We start from the raw sequence: 14,722 nt of genomic DNA, 5'->3' as shown, positions 1-14,722 counted from the left end.
ACATAGTTGGTTGTTAAGCAGAGTTTAATTAGATAATCATTATGAAAGTAAGCGTGTTTTTAGTAAGGGGTACGTAAGCGTTTACATGAAACCTGTTTTAATATCACGTGTCGCTGTGCAGATAGACAAAAATATTCTGGAAAGTACAAACATCAACAAACGTTATTAACAGTCAAAATATCATATCCTAATTTCTTAATAAAGATATTTGACAGTATTTGACTTTTTCAGTTGAAATGACACTCGTGATGTATTTCTTTTACAGGCGGAGACAGAGTCAGACCTCAACATCAGGACATACGCAGGTAAGACTTTTTTTTGGGGTCAATGTTAAATAAATTATTAAATATCTGCTGACATTTACCATTTACCTTTTCTCCCCTTTTTTTTAGTGTGGGTTTCAGAAATCATGCTGCAGCAGACACAAGTTGCCACAGTAATAGACTACTACAACAAATGGATGAAGGTAGGCGTCGTTACATTGTAGTCGTGGTGATAAATTGAATAAGTCGCGTGCATTATGTGTCATTTAAACTCTCCACTGTGTTCCAGCGGTGGCCCACTGTGCAGGATCTCGCAGCTGCTACGCTAGAGGTGATTATTAAAAATCCGTCACTGAACATGGAGGTGATTTTAAAATAGTATTAATCCTAAATCAGATGTATTGATTTCGCAGGAAGTGAACCAGATGTGGGCGGGCCTCGGCTATTATTCCCGAGGAAAGAGGCTGCATGAAGGAGCTCAGAAGGTCCGCATCAAACGTTTGTGTCTATCTGCATCATTGTGTGTAATAATTACATAGTATGGTTTATGTTATCAATTAGAAAAATAACTATTAATAATATGCAGAGAGTTAATTGTGTTACTGCTCTGTTCTGCTGCAGGTGGTGTCAGAGCTTAAGGGACAGATGCCTCGCACAGTTGACGGCCTGCTGAAACAGCTGCCCGGGGTGGGACGTTACACTGCTGCAGCTATAGGCTCTATTGCCCTGGGCCAGGTACACACACACACACACACACACACACCTGGAGACACCCACATCTGCACCACAGCTGTATGTGTTTCTATTTCTGTTTCCAGAGTCAACTCAAAGGCCACACCTGTTAGCTGCACTGCCTTGTTTATCACCGATGACTGAAAAGATCTCTGTTGCCTAGGTTACCGGAGCCGTGGATGGCAATCTGATTCGGGTGCTGTGTCGCCTGAGGGCCATCGGCGCTGACAGCACAAGTCCTGTAGTAACAGAGGCACTTTGGTGAGATCAGACCTCAAACACTGTCCTCGAGGAAGAACCAGAGTTTTCACTTTGATACAATATGTTGTTTTTTCCCGGTTTGAGCAGCTTTTGAGCAGTTTAATATAGATATATATTTAGATATGTCATATTTTTTGGGGGACTTTCAGCTTTTTCCATTCCAGGTCTAAATGATCTCAGAACTTTGAAAATGAAGATCAGCGTTTGTGATCAAAACACAGGGGAGAAAAGATATATTCAAAACCTGAGTCAGTCTTTGTAACTGGTATTAAAGTAAGAATACTCTCTTAAGATATATACATTTTCTCTATTTCAGGAGTCTAGCTAATACACTGGTGGACCCTGGGAGACCTGGGGACTTCAACCAAGCCATGATGGAGCTGGGAGCACGAGTCTGCACCCCTAAAGGAGCGCTGTGCAGCCAGTGTCCTGTGCAGTCTCACTGCCACTCGTACCACAAGGTAGATAGCATCTTAAGTGCAAACCAGTGCTACTTAGTAATGGTAATGGTTTGTGCTCTCCTTTAAACACAGAAGAAGCCAGCGCTAACATAGGTTATTAAGTATGGATCATTCTGTACATGGTGTTGTGCTTATACTGTGTGTGGATGTGCAGGTTCATGTCAAGCAGGAGAAAAACTCAAGGAAGTTGTTGGGGAAGCCGAACAGGAAACAATCAACACTTCCTGATATAGAAGACTGTAGTAAGTGTCCTGACTTCTCTTCTCAGACCTTCGTGTAGTCATAATATTATCTCAAAGCACTTTCTCTTGTCCCTCAGTGAATAGTGGGACATGTCCGCTGTGTCCCTCGGAACCCTGGGACGATGAGTTGGGTGTTCAGAACTTCCCCAGAAAGCCAGCGAAGAAACCGCCTCGAGTGGAGCGAACTCTGACCTGCGTGGTGATCCGACCTGGAGAGGAGGGAGGGGACGAGTACCTGCTCACACAGAGACCAAACAAAGGTGAGTGCCTGCAGTGGATCCCACGGGGGAAGGGTCTGTTTGTGCTGAAACTTGTCTGTAGCCTGATTATCATCACTTCCCTGTCTGAAGAAATTGGGAATGTGAACAGAGATTCATAGGTCTAGAGTCAGGCGCAGGTACAGTTTTCTATCACTCTGCAGTTTGTCAGTGTTCATTTTAGCAGGAATTTTCATTGTAGTTTTACTATATGTCCGGCAAACCTTAAAGAAACACTGAATACAGAAATACAAAAAACAAAAACCGGTTAAAGTACATCTATTTGGGTGGCGTGCATGAATAAATTCAATATATGGGAAATGTCAGAACTTGAATTTGAAAAACTAAATATGTCAATAATATAAATAGATTGAAAATAAAGCTTAAACTAAATTTAATATGCAATTCAACAATCCTATGTTCTGAGATTTTATATTTTAAATAAACATTTGTTGTTTTGTTGTCCTGCCTGTGTGTGTGTGTTTGTATGTGTGTGCGCTGACAGGTTTGCTGGCGGGCTTGTGGGAGTTTCCGAGTCTCCTGCTGGAGGAGAAGAACTCTGAGATAAAACAGAAGCAGGCGCTGTGTGCCGAGATCAGCAGGATACTGGGAACCCAGCTGGCTGTCAGCCTCCTCCAGTATGTGGGAGAGGTAAGCTTGATGATTTCCCACCTATCTCTCATACACACTTTAATACGCACACACACACTCTTTCTGTGGCTGTGTAATCATCTTCTGATGCATCACTGATTGGCTGTTTGCAGGTGGTTCACATCTTCTCCCACATCCACCAGACGTATGTGGTTCACAGTGTGTGTTTGAAGGACGGTGACACACACACACAGACTGAAAATGCACAGTGGCTCACCAGATCTGCTCTGCAGGAGGCTGCTGTGTCCACGGGAGTGAAAAAGGTTTTTGTTTTGTTTACACAGTGCGTGTGTGTGTGTGAAGCCCTGTTGTGTGAGGTCAGCAGTACGGGCAGCACCAGGAGTGGACTTGGTTATCACTCACAGAAAGCATGCTTTTGTAACAGCAGTCTGGTGTATAGAGAGTTATTTTCCCTGTGTCACATTACAGTATTATACTGAGTTTAAACTGTTAAATTAAAATCTTCTGTAGTCTGTGTGAACAATCCAACATGTTAACTCTCCTGCAGATCGTGAAGCTTTGTGATTCTGTGGACAGTCAAAAAGAACAAACCTCAAAGGCAAGTACTTCTGTATATTTCTATATTTTACAAAAACATACCTTATTCTTCTATTCTAATCCTGTATTAATAACAGATTCCACCTTTGTCACTTGTCTCATTTAGGATGGAAAAAGGCAGAAGAATGACAAGAAGCCACAGAACTCTAAAAAGCCCAGACTGAGTGCGGCTAACAGCGGCAGCAGACAGCTCTCCCTCAGCTCCTTCTTCAAGACAGTTAAACAGGAGTCTTGATGGGATTGTATGTAAAAGTCATCATGGTGCCTTTTTCATGCCTTACTGTCAGAGCATCACCCCTGTGGTGCCACATTAAGGGAATCAGAAACAAAATACAATCACATTTTTTACTAATACTACTATTCCTGTATTATTTACTATGGATACTATCAAATTATTTGTACAAGATTGGTTTTTAAATTGTTATAAAATGAAAACAAAGACATCTGTATATTGCTCCTTTGATTTTCCTGCAGGGGCTACCTTGCGACTTCATTGTAGATGAATGTTTTTGTCACTATATTATGACTAGTCTATGAAGTTACAAATGTATGGCATAAAACATGTTTTAGTTTATTACCGCAATAAACAGCATTGTTAATTGGAGAGGGGGGGGGGGGGGCGGGGGTAACTTTGGGATATATTAAAAGCCGCACGGATTTGAACACAAGGTTTCATGAAGCCAGTGGCATGTGCGAACTGTGTATCACAATATTTCTGTACTTTTTTTCAGCGAGTCAACCAATACAGTATGTGACTGCCTTGCAATAGCAACCAGCAGAGATTTACAAAGTTTTCAATAATGTTTTTTTGTTTAGTATAGTTTAAATTGTCTCATAGATATATGCAAAGGTTTTTTTTTATCTTGTGCGCAGAGTTATTATCTAGTCCAGACAAAAGGACGGACAGGTGGCGTGCACCTTTAATAAGAAAGAATATGACTCCCTTGCAGTCAAGATGGTGGTTGAAGATAACAAGACCTGTTTTTGGCTTATCAGTTGTTCACTTGTGGTTAGGAGGAGTCAGCAGTCGGTATGAAACAGACTAAAAAAATTTTCTAACATTGTGAATCACTACAACCCCCAGAGGTCCTTGAGCATTCAGTCATAAATGTGCACAAAAAATAGGAGGCTAATGCTCCAGTAGTATGCAAGATTAACTGGACAGATACATTATCTTAGAACAGTGGCGGACACATTGGGAGGCACAGAATTAAAAGGCTGTTTTCACCGTCATTATCAGACCAAAACTGCCTTTTATTTTTCTCAAATGCAAATGTATAAATATTTTGTGCTTTTTGAATCAGGATTTGGTTTACATTCACAAAACTACACACATGACAGGTAACCTTGCTGAACTGGATCAAGACAAAGTGCTGAGGAAATGCCAGGTTTTTACAGACAGTCTTTTATCAGTGGTGACAGTTTGATGAAATCAAGGCTGAAGTCTAGCAAGAGATGTGTCCTGTAATATATTTATTCATTTGTAAATAATGCTTAAAAAGTCCCTGAAAAGACAAGTCCAGACAAGAGGACAGACCTGTGGCATGCCCCTTTAACACTAGATTATCTGGACAGCTACACGTACAGACGCACACCACCAAAGGCATGATGCCTTTACAGGCTAACGTCGGGCAGCAATTAAAATGCTTTCATGTTACAGTGACGTTCTGTCTTGTGACTGCAACATCTCATTTTGTAGAATAATTGCTTCTAATGACCTAGTGTATCCCAATTAGATTCAGGTAGTGTTTAGGGTGAAACAGAGGCTGGTTTTAAGTACGTACACAGTGTGAAAACCAAGAGGGATTTTGAAACTGAGTGCTTGTCCTGGATTAAAGTCCACTGTCTGTGGGTTTTCTACACTGAGGATTATTTTTAGCACTGAACAAGCAATAGAGTAAACAGCATAATACTGCACAGGCTGTACAAATGTCACATGCTGTATAACTGCATTTATATCTTAAACTAATTTGTAACATCATACCAAACATTCTTGCACTCTTGGTAAAGACAGTTGTTGAATAATTAACCTCAGGTCTGTTTTGCAGGTTTACTCAAATACTGTACTTAAGAAAGAGTATTTTCTTCTACTTGACTATATTTCAGTGGGAAATATAGTACTTTTTACTCCACTACAATTATCTGACAGCCTTAGTTACTTTACAAATTACTTTTACAAGATTTTTGCAATCAAAATATATGAAGAGCTTGTAAAAAATACTGTTTTTTTTAATAAATGTAACTACCCAACAGTATACAAGTACAGCAGAAATGATTAGTTAATGACTAATATCAGTGACAGAAATTTAACTGACAGCTGTTTTTCTTATCATTTATCTATAGTTTTTTTCCAACAGAACAGACAGAAGCATTGTGGAGATGTCACTCTGGATAGTGTGTCACATGTCTCACTATGTTCACAATCTTTAAAAACCGAATCAACCAATGAATAGAGAAAAATACACAATAGATGAATCCACACAAAACGGTTTACATCAGCTCCACCTCAACCAACTACAAGAGCGCCCCCAGCTGGTCTTAACATGTCACACAAAAAACACACACAAAAAAAGAAGGAAAAAAGAATCCACCACCAAAGCGAAGAAAACCAGGAAGTGGTCCAGGTATTTTCTCCGCCGTCAGGGCTCCTCAGGTGGAAGAAGCACTCCGCAGTGAACCTGTGCGCGGACTTATTTTGGACCGGTGTCGGTCTTCATTCATCCATCGCAGGGCGAGGACCTGGATTTGGCAGCAGGGCGTGCTGCAGCTTGTACTTTGGTATTTGGCAGTCAACGTCCAAAGGTCAACCAGCGTGAAACCGAGATTTGAAACACCTTACGCAAGGTGCGCATAGGTGACCAGCTCCACAGGCTGCAGACGTGTGTGTGTGTTGTTTCTTCTTTTTAGTCATTCTCAATCTCTTTATGTTGGCAGATGGCTTCTGTTTGGCAAAGTGTCCTGTCCGCGCACCAGAGGCTAGTGGACAATGGAGGTATGATGATGATTATTTTTAAGTATTGTAGTAAATTCACATGTGTTGTAAGTCTATGAAACAAGTCTGTACTGTGTGTGTGTGTGTGTGTGTGTGTGTGTGTGTTCAGTGTGTGGGTGTGCAGATGTGCTTCACAATGACTGCTTTGTGCCTTGTCACATGATATGCAACCATGCTACTTTTTAAATTGCATTATCTTGGAACAGCGGCGGACACATAGGATTGGGAGGCACAGTCATTGTAAGACAAAAACACCCTTTTTATTCTTCTCAAATGCAACTTTATAATTATTATGTGCTTTTTGAATCAGGGTTTGGTTTACATTCACAAAACTGCACACATAATAAGTCATCTGTGCAGAACTGGATCAAGACAAAGTGTAAAAACCTGGTGTTTCCTCAGCAGACTACTATAAGAATGCCTATAATATAGATCTATATTGAGTCTATAATCAGTGATGACAGTTTAATGAAGGCTGAATTCTAGCCAGAGATGTGTCCTGTAATCTATTTATTAATTTGTAAATAATGCTTAAAAAGTCCCTGACACAGATCTCTGTTGTGTTCCAGACAAGAGGACGGACCCGTGGCTGCTGATCTACTCCCCCGTCCCGGTGTCGATCATCATCCTGCTCTACCTGTGGGTGGTCTGGGCCGGACCTCGTCTGATGAAAGACAGACAACCCGTGGACCTCAAAGTCATTCTCATTGTTTACAACTTTGCCATGGTCGGCTTGTCTGCCTACATGTTCTATGAGGTGTGTTTGTGCTGTTTTTTAACAGGAAAACTGACAATGGTGGAAATATTCAGGTTTGAATGTTCAGGTTTCAGCACTTCCAGTTTTTGTTGCTGCTGTTTCCTCTTTTTTCCCCCTTGATATAAGGGGTTGTATTGGTGGTGTATTCTTTCATTCAGTAATTGTATGGATATTTTTTTACCAGTTCCTGGTCACATCCTGGCTCTCAAACTACAGCTACCTCTGCCAGCCTGTAGATTACAGCACCAGCCCGCTCGCAATGAGGGTAAGCAAATGTCACACCGTTACACTTAGATACCTTTAGTGACTTTGGTGTGTTTGGCCTGTCACAACCTATATTTGGAACATAATTCACAGTAAAATAATCCTACCAGACAGTTCACAGAGCCGTTTGAAAACTAAAGCTTCAATTATTACATTAATAAAGCTCACCGTCCTCCATTGTTTCCCTACTGCAGATGGCCAAAGTCTGCTGGTGGTTTTTCTTCTCCAAGGTCATCGAGCTTAGTGACACGGTAAGTATTTGTTCAAACATTATCAGTACGAGTGAAACTCTGACATTTAAGAATGAAAAGTTCGCAAACTTTCTGCTTCTACTGTGAGCAGATCTTCTTCATCCTGAGGAAGAAGAGCAACCAGTTGACTTTCCTTCATGTTTACCACCACGCCACTATGATCCTCAACTGGTGGGCGGGGGTCAAGTATGTGGCGGGCGGACAGTGTAAGTCAAATATTTACTATATTATATTTACTTACTACAATGATATTGATTTACAGCACAAGGTCTGCACTGGGAGACATGTTCCCATTTAGGCGTTGTTTTTTATTTTTAATTAATCCCTCATTGTCTTGGACTGCTGCACCAAATGTGTATTAATCCACAGCTGAAAATAGTCCCCAACAGATACAACAATGTCTACTCCTGTTTGAGTTACATTAGTTAAAAACTACAGTCCCCTGTTGTTTTAGTCTACATTTAGTCTTCTTTTTTTTAACTATACATTTGTGATCTATTTTTAAAAACTTACATCTTCAGTAGGAACAACTGAGTGCCACAGACAGGTTAGGAAAGTTGGAAATGATTAAGAAAAAACAGACTAACATATTGTTGGTTTTGGTCTTTCCTTAACCAACCTACAGAATAATGCCAATTATAGGATTTGTCTTCTCCCCATTGAGCGCCTTTTAGCAAGTCAGTTGATAAATAAGGATTCAGGTATGATGGTTGGATGATGTTTACAAAACAACCCAACAAAATTTATGTCGGTTGTAATAATTGAAAAAAAGAACAAATGTAAAGTGCTGATCAGAAAACATTTCAAGTTATTTCCCAGCATACTCCCAGCATTATTTCCCATTCATATTCTCCATCATCTTAGTGGCCAAAAGCTGATCTGTTCATTGCATAGATGTTTCATAAATGCACATGACAAGAGCTTAATTCACCATCTAATGTGAAATGCTCTGAAACTAAACCGTAATACTAACAAAAAGTCTGTGTGTCTTTCCTGCCTCACACTCTATATTCTTAAAAAATCCAACGTGTACCAGTTCTGATACTTAATTCACTCACTTTCAATACTCGAATGATCCCTTGTTTGTGCCACATCCTGCAGCGTTCTTCATCGGCCTGCTCAACACCTTCGTTCACACTGTGATGTATTCTTACTACGGCCTGGCTGCCATCGGCCCTCACATGCAGAAGTACCTGTGGTGGAAGAGATACCTCACTTCTCTGCAGCTGGTGAGCGTCTCACGCTACGTATGAAAACAGCTGTGAACGTACGTACAATATGCGCAGATAAGCCGATCTGATCTTTTCCCCGACTGCCTCTCCAGGTGCAGTTTGTGCTGTTCATCCTGTACACGGGCCAGAAGCTGCTCGTAGAGTGCGACTTTCCCACCTCCATGAACATACTGGTGTTTTGTTACTGCATCACCCTCATCATCCTCTTCAGTAACTTCTACTATCAGAGCTACCTCAACAAGAAGAAGCAGAAGTAAGATGCCTAAGTTTCTTGTGTCTGCAGTACTGACCAGCATCCACTAGAGGGAACAATATGACCGCAGTCTGGAGGCTTTTCTCATGGTGCTCATCATCAACTGCCAGGCAAACATTAAAAAAAAAATGACAGATATATATATATATAACTAATGTGAACAATTTTAGTACGTTATGCATTTTTTGTATTTTATATAAAATGTCACATGCCAAAGTAGAGATATTGTGTTATCATTCAGTTATTTATTTCTTAAATTGAGAAATGACAAACATTCAAATGATTGCTGTAAACAAACTGTACATTTTATACATATAATAATAATAATAATAATTATAATAATAAAGTAGGTTGGTTTCTCTGCATTACTGCAGAATTAATGAGTTTGAACCCTCCTCCAGAGATAAATCCATAAAGAAAAAGGGAAAAAAAACACTTAACAACAAAATATGGAAATGCAAACAATTTTTTTTTCCACTGTTAAAACAAACACTGCAAAATGATATATTCTTTTCTACACTTCAGTCTAAAACTGATTGAAAGGTGTAGATAGGAGAGAAAAAAAAACACAAAGAGGAGGGAGAGGGCATTTCATTTCCATTCAGGAGTTTTGTAATGCTAGAAGTTTGTATGTTAAGGCTGAAGAACCTGTGAAATGTTGCTCTGATTGTACTGAAAGTGTCATTGCACCAGTGTTATGTTCATGAGTACTTGGCCAAAATATGTGATTCTGAATCTAAGAAATAAAGCGTATAAATCTTTCAACAACTGAAGGGCACATGCACAAAAATCTTTATTCTTAAGCTTTCTTTTACGTTAATAATAATAATAAAAGAAGATTTATTGTAATTTCTTTGACTCAGGGCGTTCCTTCATTTTAAGTGAGTAAAAATCAGAAATTAAAACCAGATTCCATTTTTATTTTAATCTTTCTTCTTCAGTATTTAAAGCCCCTCTAACCCAGTGGTTCCCAACCTGGAGTTTGGTGCCTCCACATGCAATCACAAGACAAATCTGAGGGGTCACAACACGATTAAAGGGGCCTTCCAGTGAATTAGCCATGCACTTTCATTAACTTGGAGGACATATTAAAAACAGAATTGTCAAAATTTATGCAGCAGAGGTTGAGATACCCAGACTTTTAGTCTCTAATATGGGTTGATCTCCAAAAGCACTGGATCCTACAATTCCCATAATGCAATGCAGTGTCTTTCATTAGATCCTCCCTGCCTGGTAAATTCCCACATATTTTAAACTCCACGTCCACTTCAAGTTCATAACACAGGCTTCCTGTAAAAAAAAAAAAGTCTCAAGCTCAATTCCTGTATTAAGGTTATTTTCTCAGCACTCTTCACTTCCACAGAAGACTTTCAGGCTGAGTAGTAATCTGCAAGATAACTCACTGATCTTTTATAATATCAACTTAGTGAGTAACCCTTTATCTTATTACGAATTACCAGATACATTTCTTCTGGGAAAATGATTCACAAAATTCACTTTCTGAACTGGTGATTAAACATCCTTGTTTTAAGGGGTCTGAAAGCAGAAAGGTTGGGAACCACTGTTCTGACCTATTTGGACTATTAGACAAGTGTCTTGACCAGTCAGACAGTGTCAGGTATGCAGTTAATCACATTTTAGTATACTAAACTGCCTTTAAAACTTTTATGTCTGATTCATCTTGCTGGTTTCCCATCTATCCAGCAGCTAAGTAGGTCAGAATGAGCTAAAAAAATATATTTTGATTAACTATGTGAGTTATGAAAAAAGAACAGGAAGTAGAGTAGAGGTGATCCAAGTGTGATAAGACGGGTGTGGAAGGAGTTGGACTGCATAGTAGTAGAGTAGGTGTGGTGAAGCGTGCCCTGCTCCAGTGTTGCTCTATGTCTCTGTGTAGACGGAGGACATGTGGCTCAGGCTGCGGTCGAAGCTGCCCACCTGGAAAAAAATGCTCTCCTCCGGGCTGGAAGAGAACTGGCACCCTGCGCCACCTTGCAGGTCCTGGGTCAAGTTGAAGCCTGGTTCAGACGAGATAAAGTGCCGCTTGTTTAACATTCTGATGAAATCAATCATTCATGATTCTGGCATATAGGCGCTAGGATAATTGTCCACACCTGCCGTGCCACTGTTGCTAGTTGACATGTGGAAGCCATTGTGCTGATGGGAAGTGTAGGCGTGAGAATCTCCTGGGACGTGGACACCACCGACTGTCTGCTCCATCCTGTAGGAGTCTCCGAAATGGAAGCAGCTCTGAAAGCTGCCTTGGTATTCTAGGAAATGAGGGAGGATGTAGAGGAGCGGGGAGGAGAAAGAGAGGGGAAAAATAGAAGCCAGACTTGATCAACTGCCACCAGCGTCTAAGGGTGATTGTTTCCAAGGTCAGTAAGCGTCCACTCCATCCGCCTGAAACTTGATGTGGATCTGAAATTGTGACAATGCTATATTTGTGCTCATGCTAACTGTGCCAGCCCCATAGTATGTAACGCTTGTCCCCATCGTCTCAGTTTGTACTCAGAATCGACCGCAGGAGTCACGATAATGGGAAAGCAGCCTTTCCTGGAGCGCTTTTACGCAACTCCCTGACCACAGCGTGGTTAGAGAGACGTCCATGTGTAGATCTTTACAGGGAAAACAGTGTTTAAGGCATTAGGAAAAAGGCTCGGGAGTGACAGCTGAGCCTGCCATGTTAGGGCGCTGAGAGACAGCTGAATACATGAGCCAGCATTTTGTTGGATAATTCAGCGCAGGGAAAAGGCTTCCGGCATGTGGTTTTCCCCACTCTGTTTCTACGACTCTAATCTCTCTCTGTCCTAAAAATGCTCTGACAGAGCCACAGGGCAGTGTCGCTGCTTTAAGAGACAACTTCCTCTCTCTGAGGCCTTTCATGTGGGTCTGCTGGTACAGTAAGGGTTTCAAAACGGACACATGGGTGCTCTTATATTGAGGTGATCTGACACTGTAAATTCTCTCATATGAAGTTCTATAAAAGTAATACTCAGGCTACATGTTACTGAATCACCTGCAAGGGGAAAGATTTGAGGATATTAAATTGAAACGCCACTGAACAATCTCCAAATTCAAGTCAAAACAGATTTCTTGAATTAAGTTACACTCAGACAGATGTCTCTGGGTTAGTCTTACCGTCGTTGGCAGGCTGATGGTGATGATAGTGAGAGTAGGATTTGTGGTGAGGATGGACGTGCTGTTTCTCCAGAGGAGGAGGAGGAGGGGGCGTCCCTGTTCCCTTCATCCCTGGAGACATGAGGGGACCTGACACCCTGGAGTGGGGCCACAGAAAAATGGGGTGAAATATATATATTTCAACCTCTCGATTTAGTACTCATCCCTTTCTAGACAGTCTCAATAATTTCTCAATAAAATGCTTCATGCATTGTGACATCCGAATCAAAGCCCGAGCTACATGCCGGCCCGCTAACCACATGAACCGACAAACCCAGTGGAGCAGTTAGTGATCCTAAACACACAGAAGAAGAAACATTCCAGGCGTGTGGAAACTTGGGCTCCCCACACGTAATCGTCCTCCTACCACATATTATGATCTTAAGTCAACAAACAGCAGAGTGTGCATTCAAGCGAAACCAACTCCCGCACACACACACACACACACACTGCCCACCATTACAGTAACCCCAGGCTTTGTGGCCTCAAGAGAAGAAAGCACAATAGTGTTTACATTCATGACTTTTGAGAAAGAGAAATATTAAGATGACATGTTTGTCATGTGTGAAAAACTGAGGTTTCTACATCGGCTTATTTATGTATTGATCATTTAAATAAAAAGGTTTGATACAGCAAATCTCAAATCACAATTAAGGACATAATAACATACATAACTACTCTACTTTAAATGGAGTGTACTGCCACCTTTTTTTCAGCCTCAGCATCTAAGAGTCACACTATGTGATGGGAACAATCTGGAGGTCAAAGAGGTCAAAGCAAATGGTGAAATATTACAATCATACCAGCTGATGGTAATTCCCCAGTTTAGCGTCACAGTTAAACTGGTTCATTCTCTAAAACTTGTGAATTTGAAAGGAAAGCTCAGCAGCATGCTTTAGTGAGTTTGTGCAGAGGCTGTCAGCAGCATCTGAGACCGAGTTCTGTATAACATCATATCATCTAACAGGAAAAGTATGCTGCTATCATGGTGGTTGTTATTTATTTTTAATTTTGTCTTTGCTGTAAAAATGTGCACATCAAGGGATTTCTAAATATTTGGAGAATGATATCATGCATTTTTAGGGGAATTCCACCCTCAAATCATCAAAGTTGTAGAAACATTAGCAGAAATGTTTCTCTTTCAGTCATGCCACACACAGCTTTACATAGCCGCGTCTCCACATCACTCAGGGCCAATAGATGGCCTTTTCAACTGTATTTTAGATATCAAGCAATGGATGGCAGAGATTTTCTCCAGGTCAATCAGGACAAAACTGAGGTCTTGGTCATCAGTACTGAAGCTCAGAGAGACAAACTCATTGTGAAACTGCAAGCACTGGCATTAAATCAATGTCAACAAGTAAAAAACCTTTGAGTAATCTTTGATTCGGATCTTAGTTTTGAACGTCACATTACAAACATAACTAAAAATACATTTTATTATCTTAAAAACACTGCCAGAGTGCAGCCATTTGTCTTTCAAGCCAATACAGAGACATTAATGCACACTTACATTACCAGCAGGAATAAATATAGATTATAGACTATAATGCTCTACTTTCTGGTCTCCCCAAGAAGAGTATAGCTCAATTACAATTACTTCAAAACTCAGCTGAATGTGTGTAGACGAGGACCAGAAAGAGACATTACACCAATCTTAAAGTCGCATTGGCTATCTGTGTGCTTCAGAATGGATTTTAGGGTCCTTTTATTGGTTTATAAAGCTCTTAAGGGTCTTTTAATTATTCCTTAAGTCAGAACAAAGACCCATGATGAGGCATCTTTTTATCACTCTGGTCCTCCTCTCTGGGACAGCCCAGCCTTCGTGAGGACCTCAGGGCAGCAGAGCGTGTTGACACTCTTATAAGCAAACCTCAAAACGTCATCTTTTTAGTCTGGCTTTTAATGGATTTTTATCAATTATTATCTATTTATGTTTTTATTTATTATCTGTTTATTTATACATTTTAATCCTTTTTCTTTGTATTATTCTGTTTCTTTGTGTATTTCTTTATTTCAACATCTTAACCTGTTTTATTACTTTGTTTACGTATTTGTATATCTGACTCATCTTTTTCCTTTTTCTAAATCTGCCTGGAGGTGGGTGGGGGGTTAATGTGCTACATTTTGCTTGTATGAAAAGTGCTCTATAAATCAAGTCTCATTGATTGATTGACTGACTGATTGATGCCTCGTGTTACATAAATGCGATGGCAAGTTCACATGTCTGTCAGTATTGGACCGATACCGGTACTGAGCATCTACTATTTACTGCACATCTCTACTAAATACTGTAAGCGCCTGAGACACTTTTACATAAGAGTCCCAACTGCAGTCTTACTGGGTCGCAATTCAATTCAATTCAATT

The 14,722-nt window shown here is 40.4% G+C and overlaps 3 protein-coding genes across 3 annotated transcripts in view; 2 read left to right on the top strand and 1 right to left on the bottom strand.

Moving 5' to 3' along the window:
- Nucleotides 1-4,008, top strand: part of mutyh (mutY DNA glycosylase) — a 4,979-nt gene extending 971 nt beyond the window's left edge. Inside the window, exons 3-15 of the mRNA XM_035653690.1 lie at nucleotides 266-305; nucleotides 393-466; nucleotides 553-594; nucleotides 677-748; nucleotides 885-998; nucleotides 1,159-1,256; nucleotides 1,573-1,717; nucleotides 1,872-1,959; nucleotides 2,037-2,219; nucleotides 2,722-2,867; nucleotides 2,981-3,130; nucleotides 3,376-3,426; nucleotides 3,532-4,008. Of these exons, the coding sequence (XP_035509583.1) occupies nucleotides 266-305; nucleotides 393-466; nucleotides 553-594; nucleotides 677-748; nucleotides 885-998; nucleotides 1,159-1,256; nucleotides 1,573-1,717; nucleotides 1,872-1,959; nucleotides 2,037-2,219; nucleotides 2,722-2,867; nucleotides 2,981-3,130; nucleotides 3,376-3,426; nucleotides 3,532-3,660 (1,332 nt within the window). The 3' untranslated portion in view covers nucleotides 3,661-4,008. The remainder of the gene's footprint in view (nucleotides 1-265; nucleotides 306-392; nucleotides 467-552; nucleotides 595-676; nucleotides 749-884; nucleotides 999-1,158; nucleotides 1,257-1,572; nucleotides 1,718-1,871; nucleotides 1,960-2,036; nucleotides 2,220-2,721; nucleotides 2,868-2,980; nucleotides 3,131-3,375; nucleotides 3,427-3,531) is intronic.
- A 1,955-nt stretch (nucleotides 4,009-5,963) lies between these two features.
- On the top strand, nucleotides 5,964-9,395 carry elovl8b (ELOVL fatty acid elongase 8b). The gene is made up of 8 exons (XM_035654024.1): nucleotides 5,964-6,269; nucleotides 6,360-6,417; nucleotides 6,987-7,174; nucleotides 7,359-7,439; nucleotides 7,633-7,689; nucleotides 7,781-7,895; nucleotides 8,791-8,918; nucleotides 9,014-9,395. Exons 2-8 carry the CDS (start codon nucleotides 6,360-6,362, stop codon nucleotides 9,176-9,178), a joined length of 792 nt encoding a protein of 263 aa, XP_035509917.1. The 5' UTR covers nucleotides 5,964-6,269; the 3' UTR covers nucleotides 9,179-9,395.
- Nucleotides 9,396-9,942: 547 nt separating this feature from the next.
- Nucleotides 9,943-14,722, bottom strand: part of LOC118322361 (zinc finger protein GLIS1) — a 70,780-nt gene continuing 66,000 nt past the window's right edge. Inside the window, exons 9-11 of the mRNA XM_035654023.1 lie at nucleotides 12,316-12,452; nucleotides 11,289-11,444; nucleotides 9,943-11,192 (exon numbers count right to left, since the gene is read on the bottom strand). Coding sequence (XP_035509916.1) covers nucleotides 11,056-11,192; nucleotides 11,289-11,444; nucleotides 12,316-12,452 — 430 coding nt within the window. The 3' untranslated portion in view covers nucleotides 9,943-11,055. The remainder of the gene's footprint in view (nucleotides 11,193-11,288; nucleotides 11,445-12,315; nucleotides 12,453-14,722) is intronic.

This window comes from Morone saxatilis, unplaced genomic scaffold (assembly GCF_004916995.1).
Source record: "Morone saxatilis isolate NCDOM2014 unplaced genomic scaffold, NCSU_SB_2.0 Contig12, whole genome shotgun sequence".
In the NCBI taxonomy this organism is placed as follows: Eukaryota; Metazoa; Chordata; class Actinopteri; family Moronidae; genus Morone; species Morone saxatilis.
The sequence above is the reverse complement of the archived record's forward strand: the minus strand, read 5'-3'. Positions and strand labels throughout refer to the sequence as shown.

Coding starts and splice junctions, on each gene's coding strand:
- elovl8b (XM_035654024.1), top strand. CDS start 6,360: ATGGCTTCTGTTTGGCAAAGTGTCCTGTCCGCGCACCAGAGGCTAGTG. Junction 6,418..6,986: donor GAGGCTAGTGGACAATGGAG/GTATGATGATGA, acceptor GTTGTGTTCCAG/ACAAGAGGACGGACCCGTGG. Junction 7,690..7,780: donor TCATCGAGCTTAGTGACACG/GTAAGTATTTGT, acceptor TACTGTGAGCAG/ATCTTCTTCATCCTGAGGAA.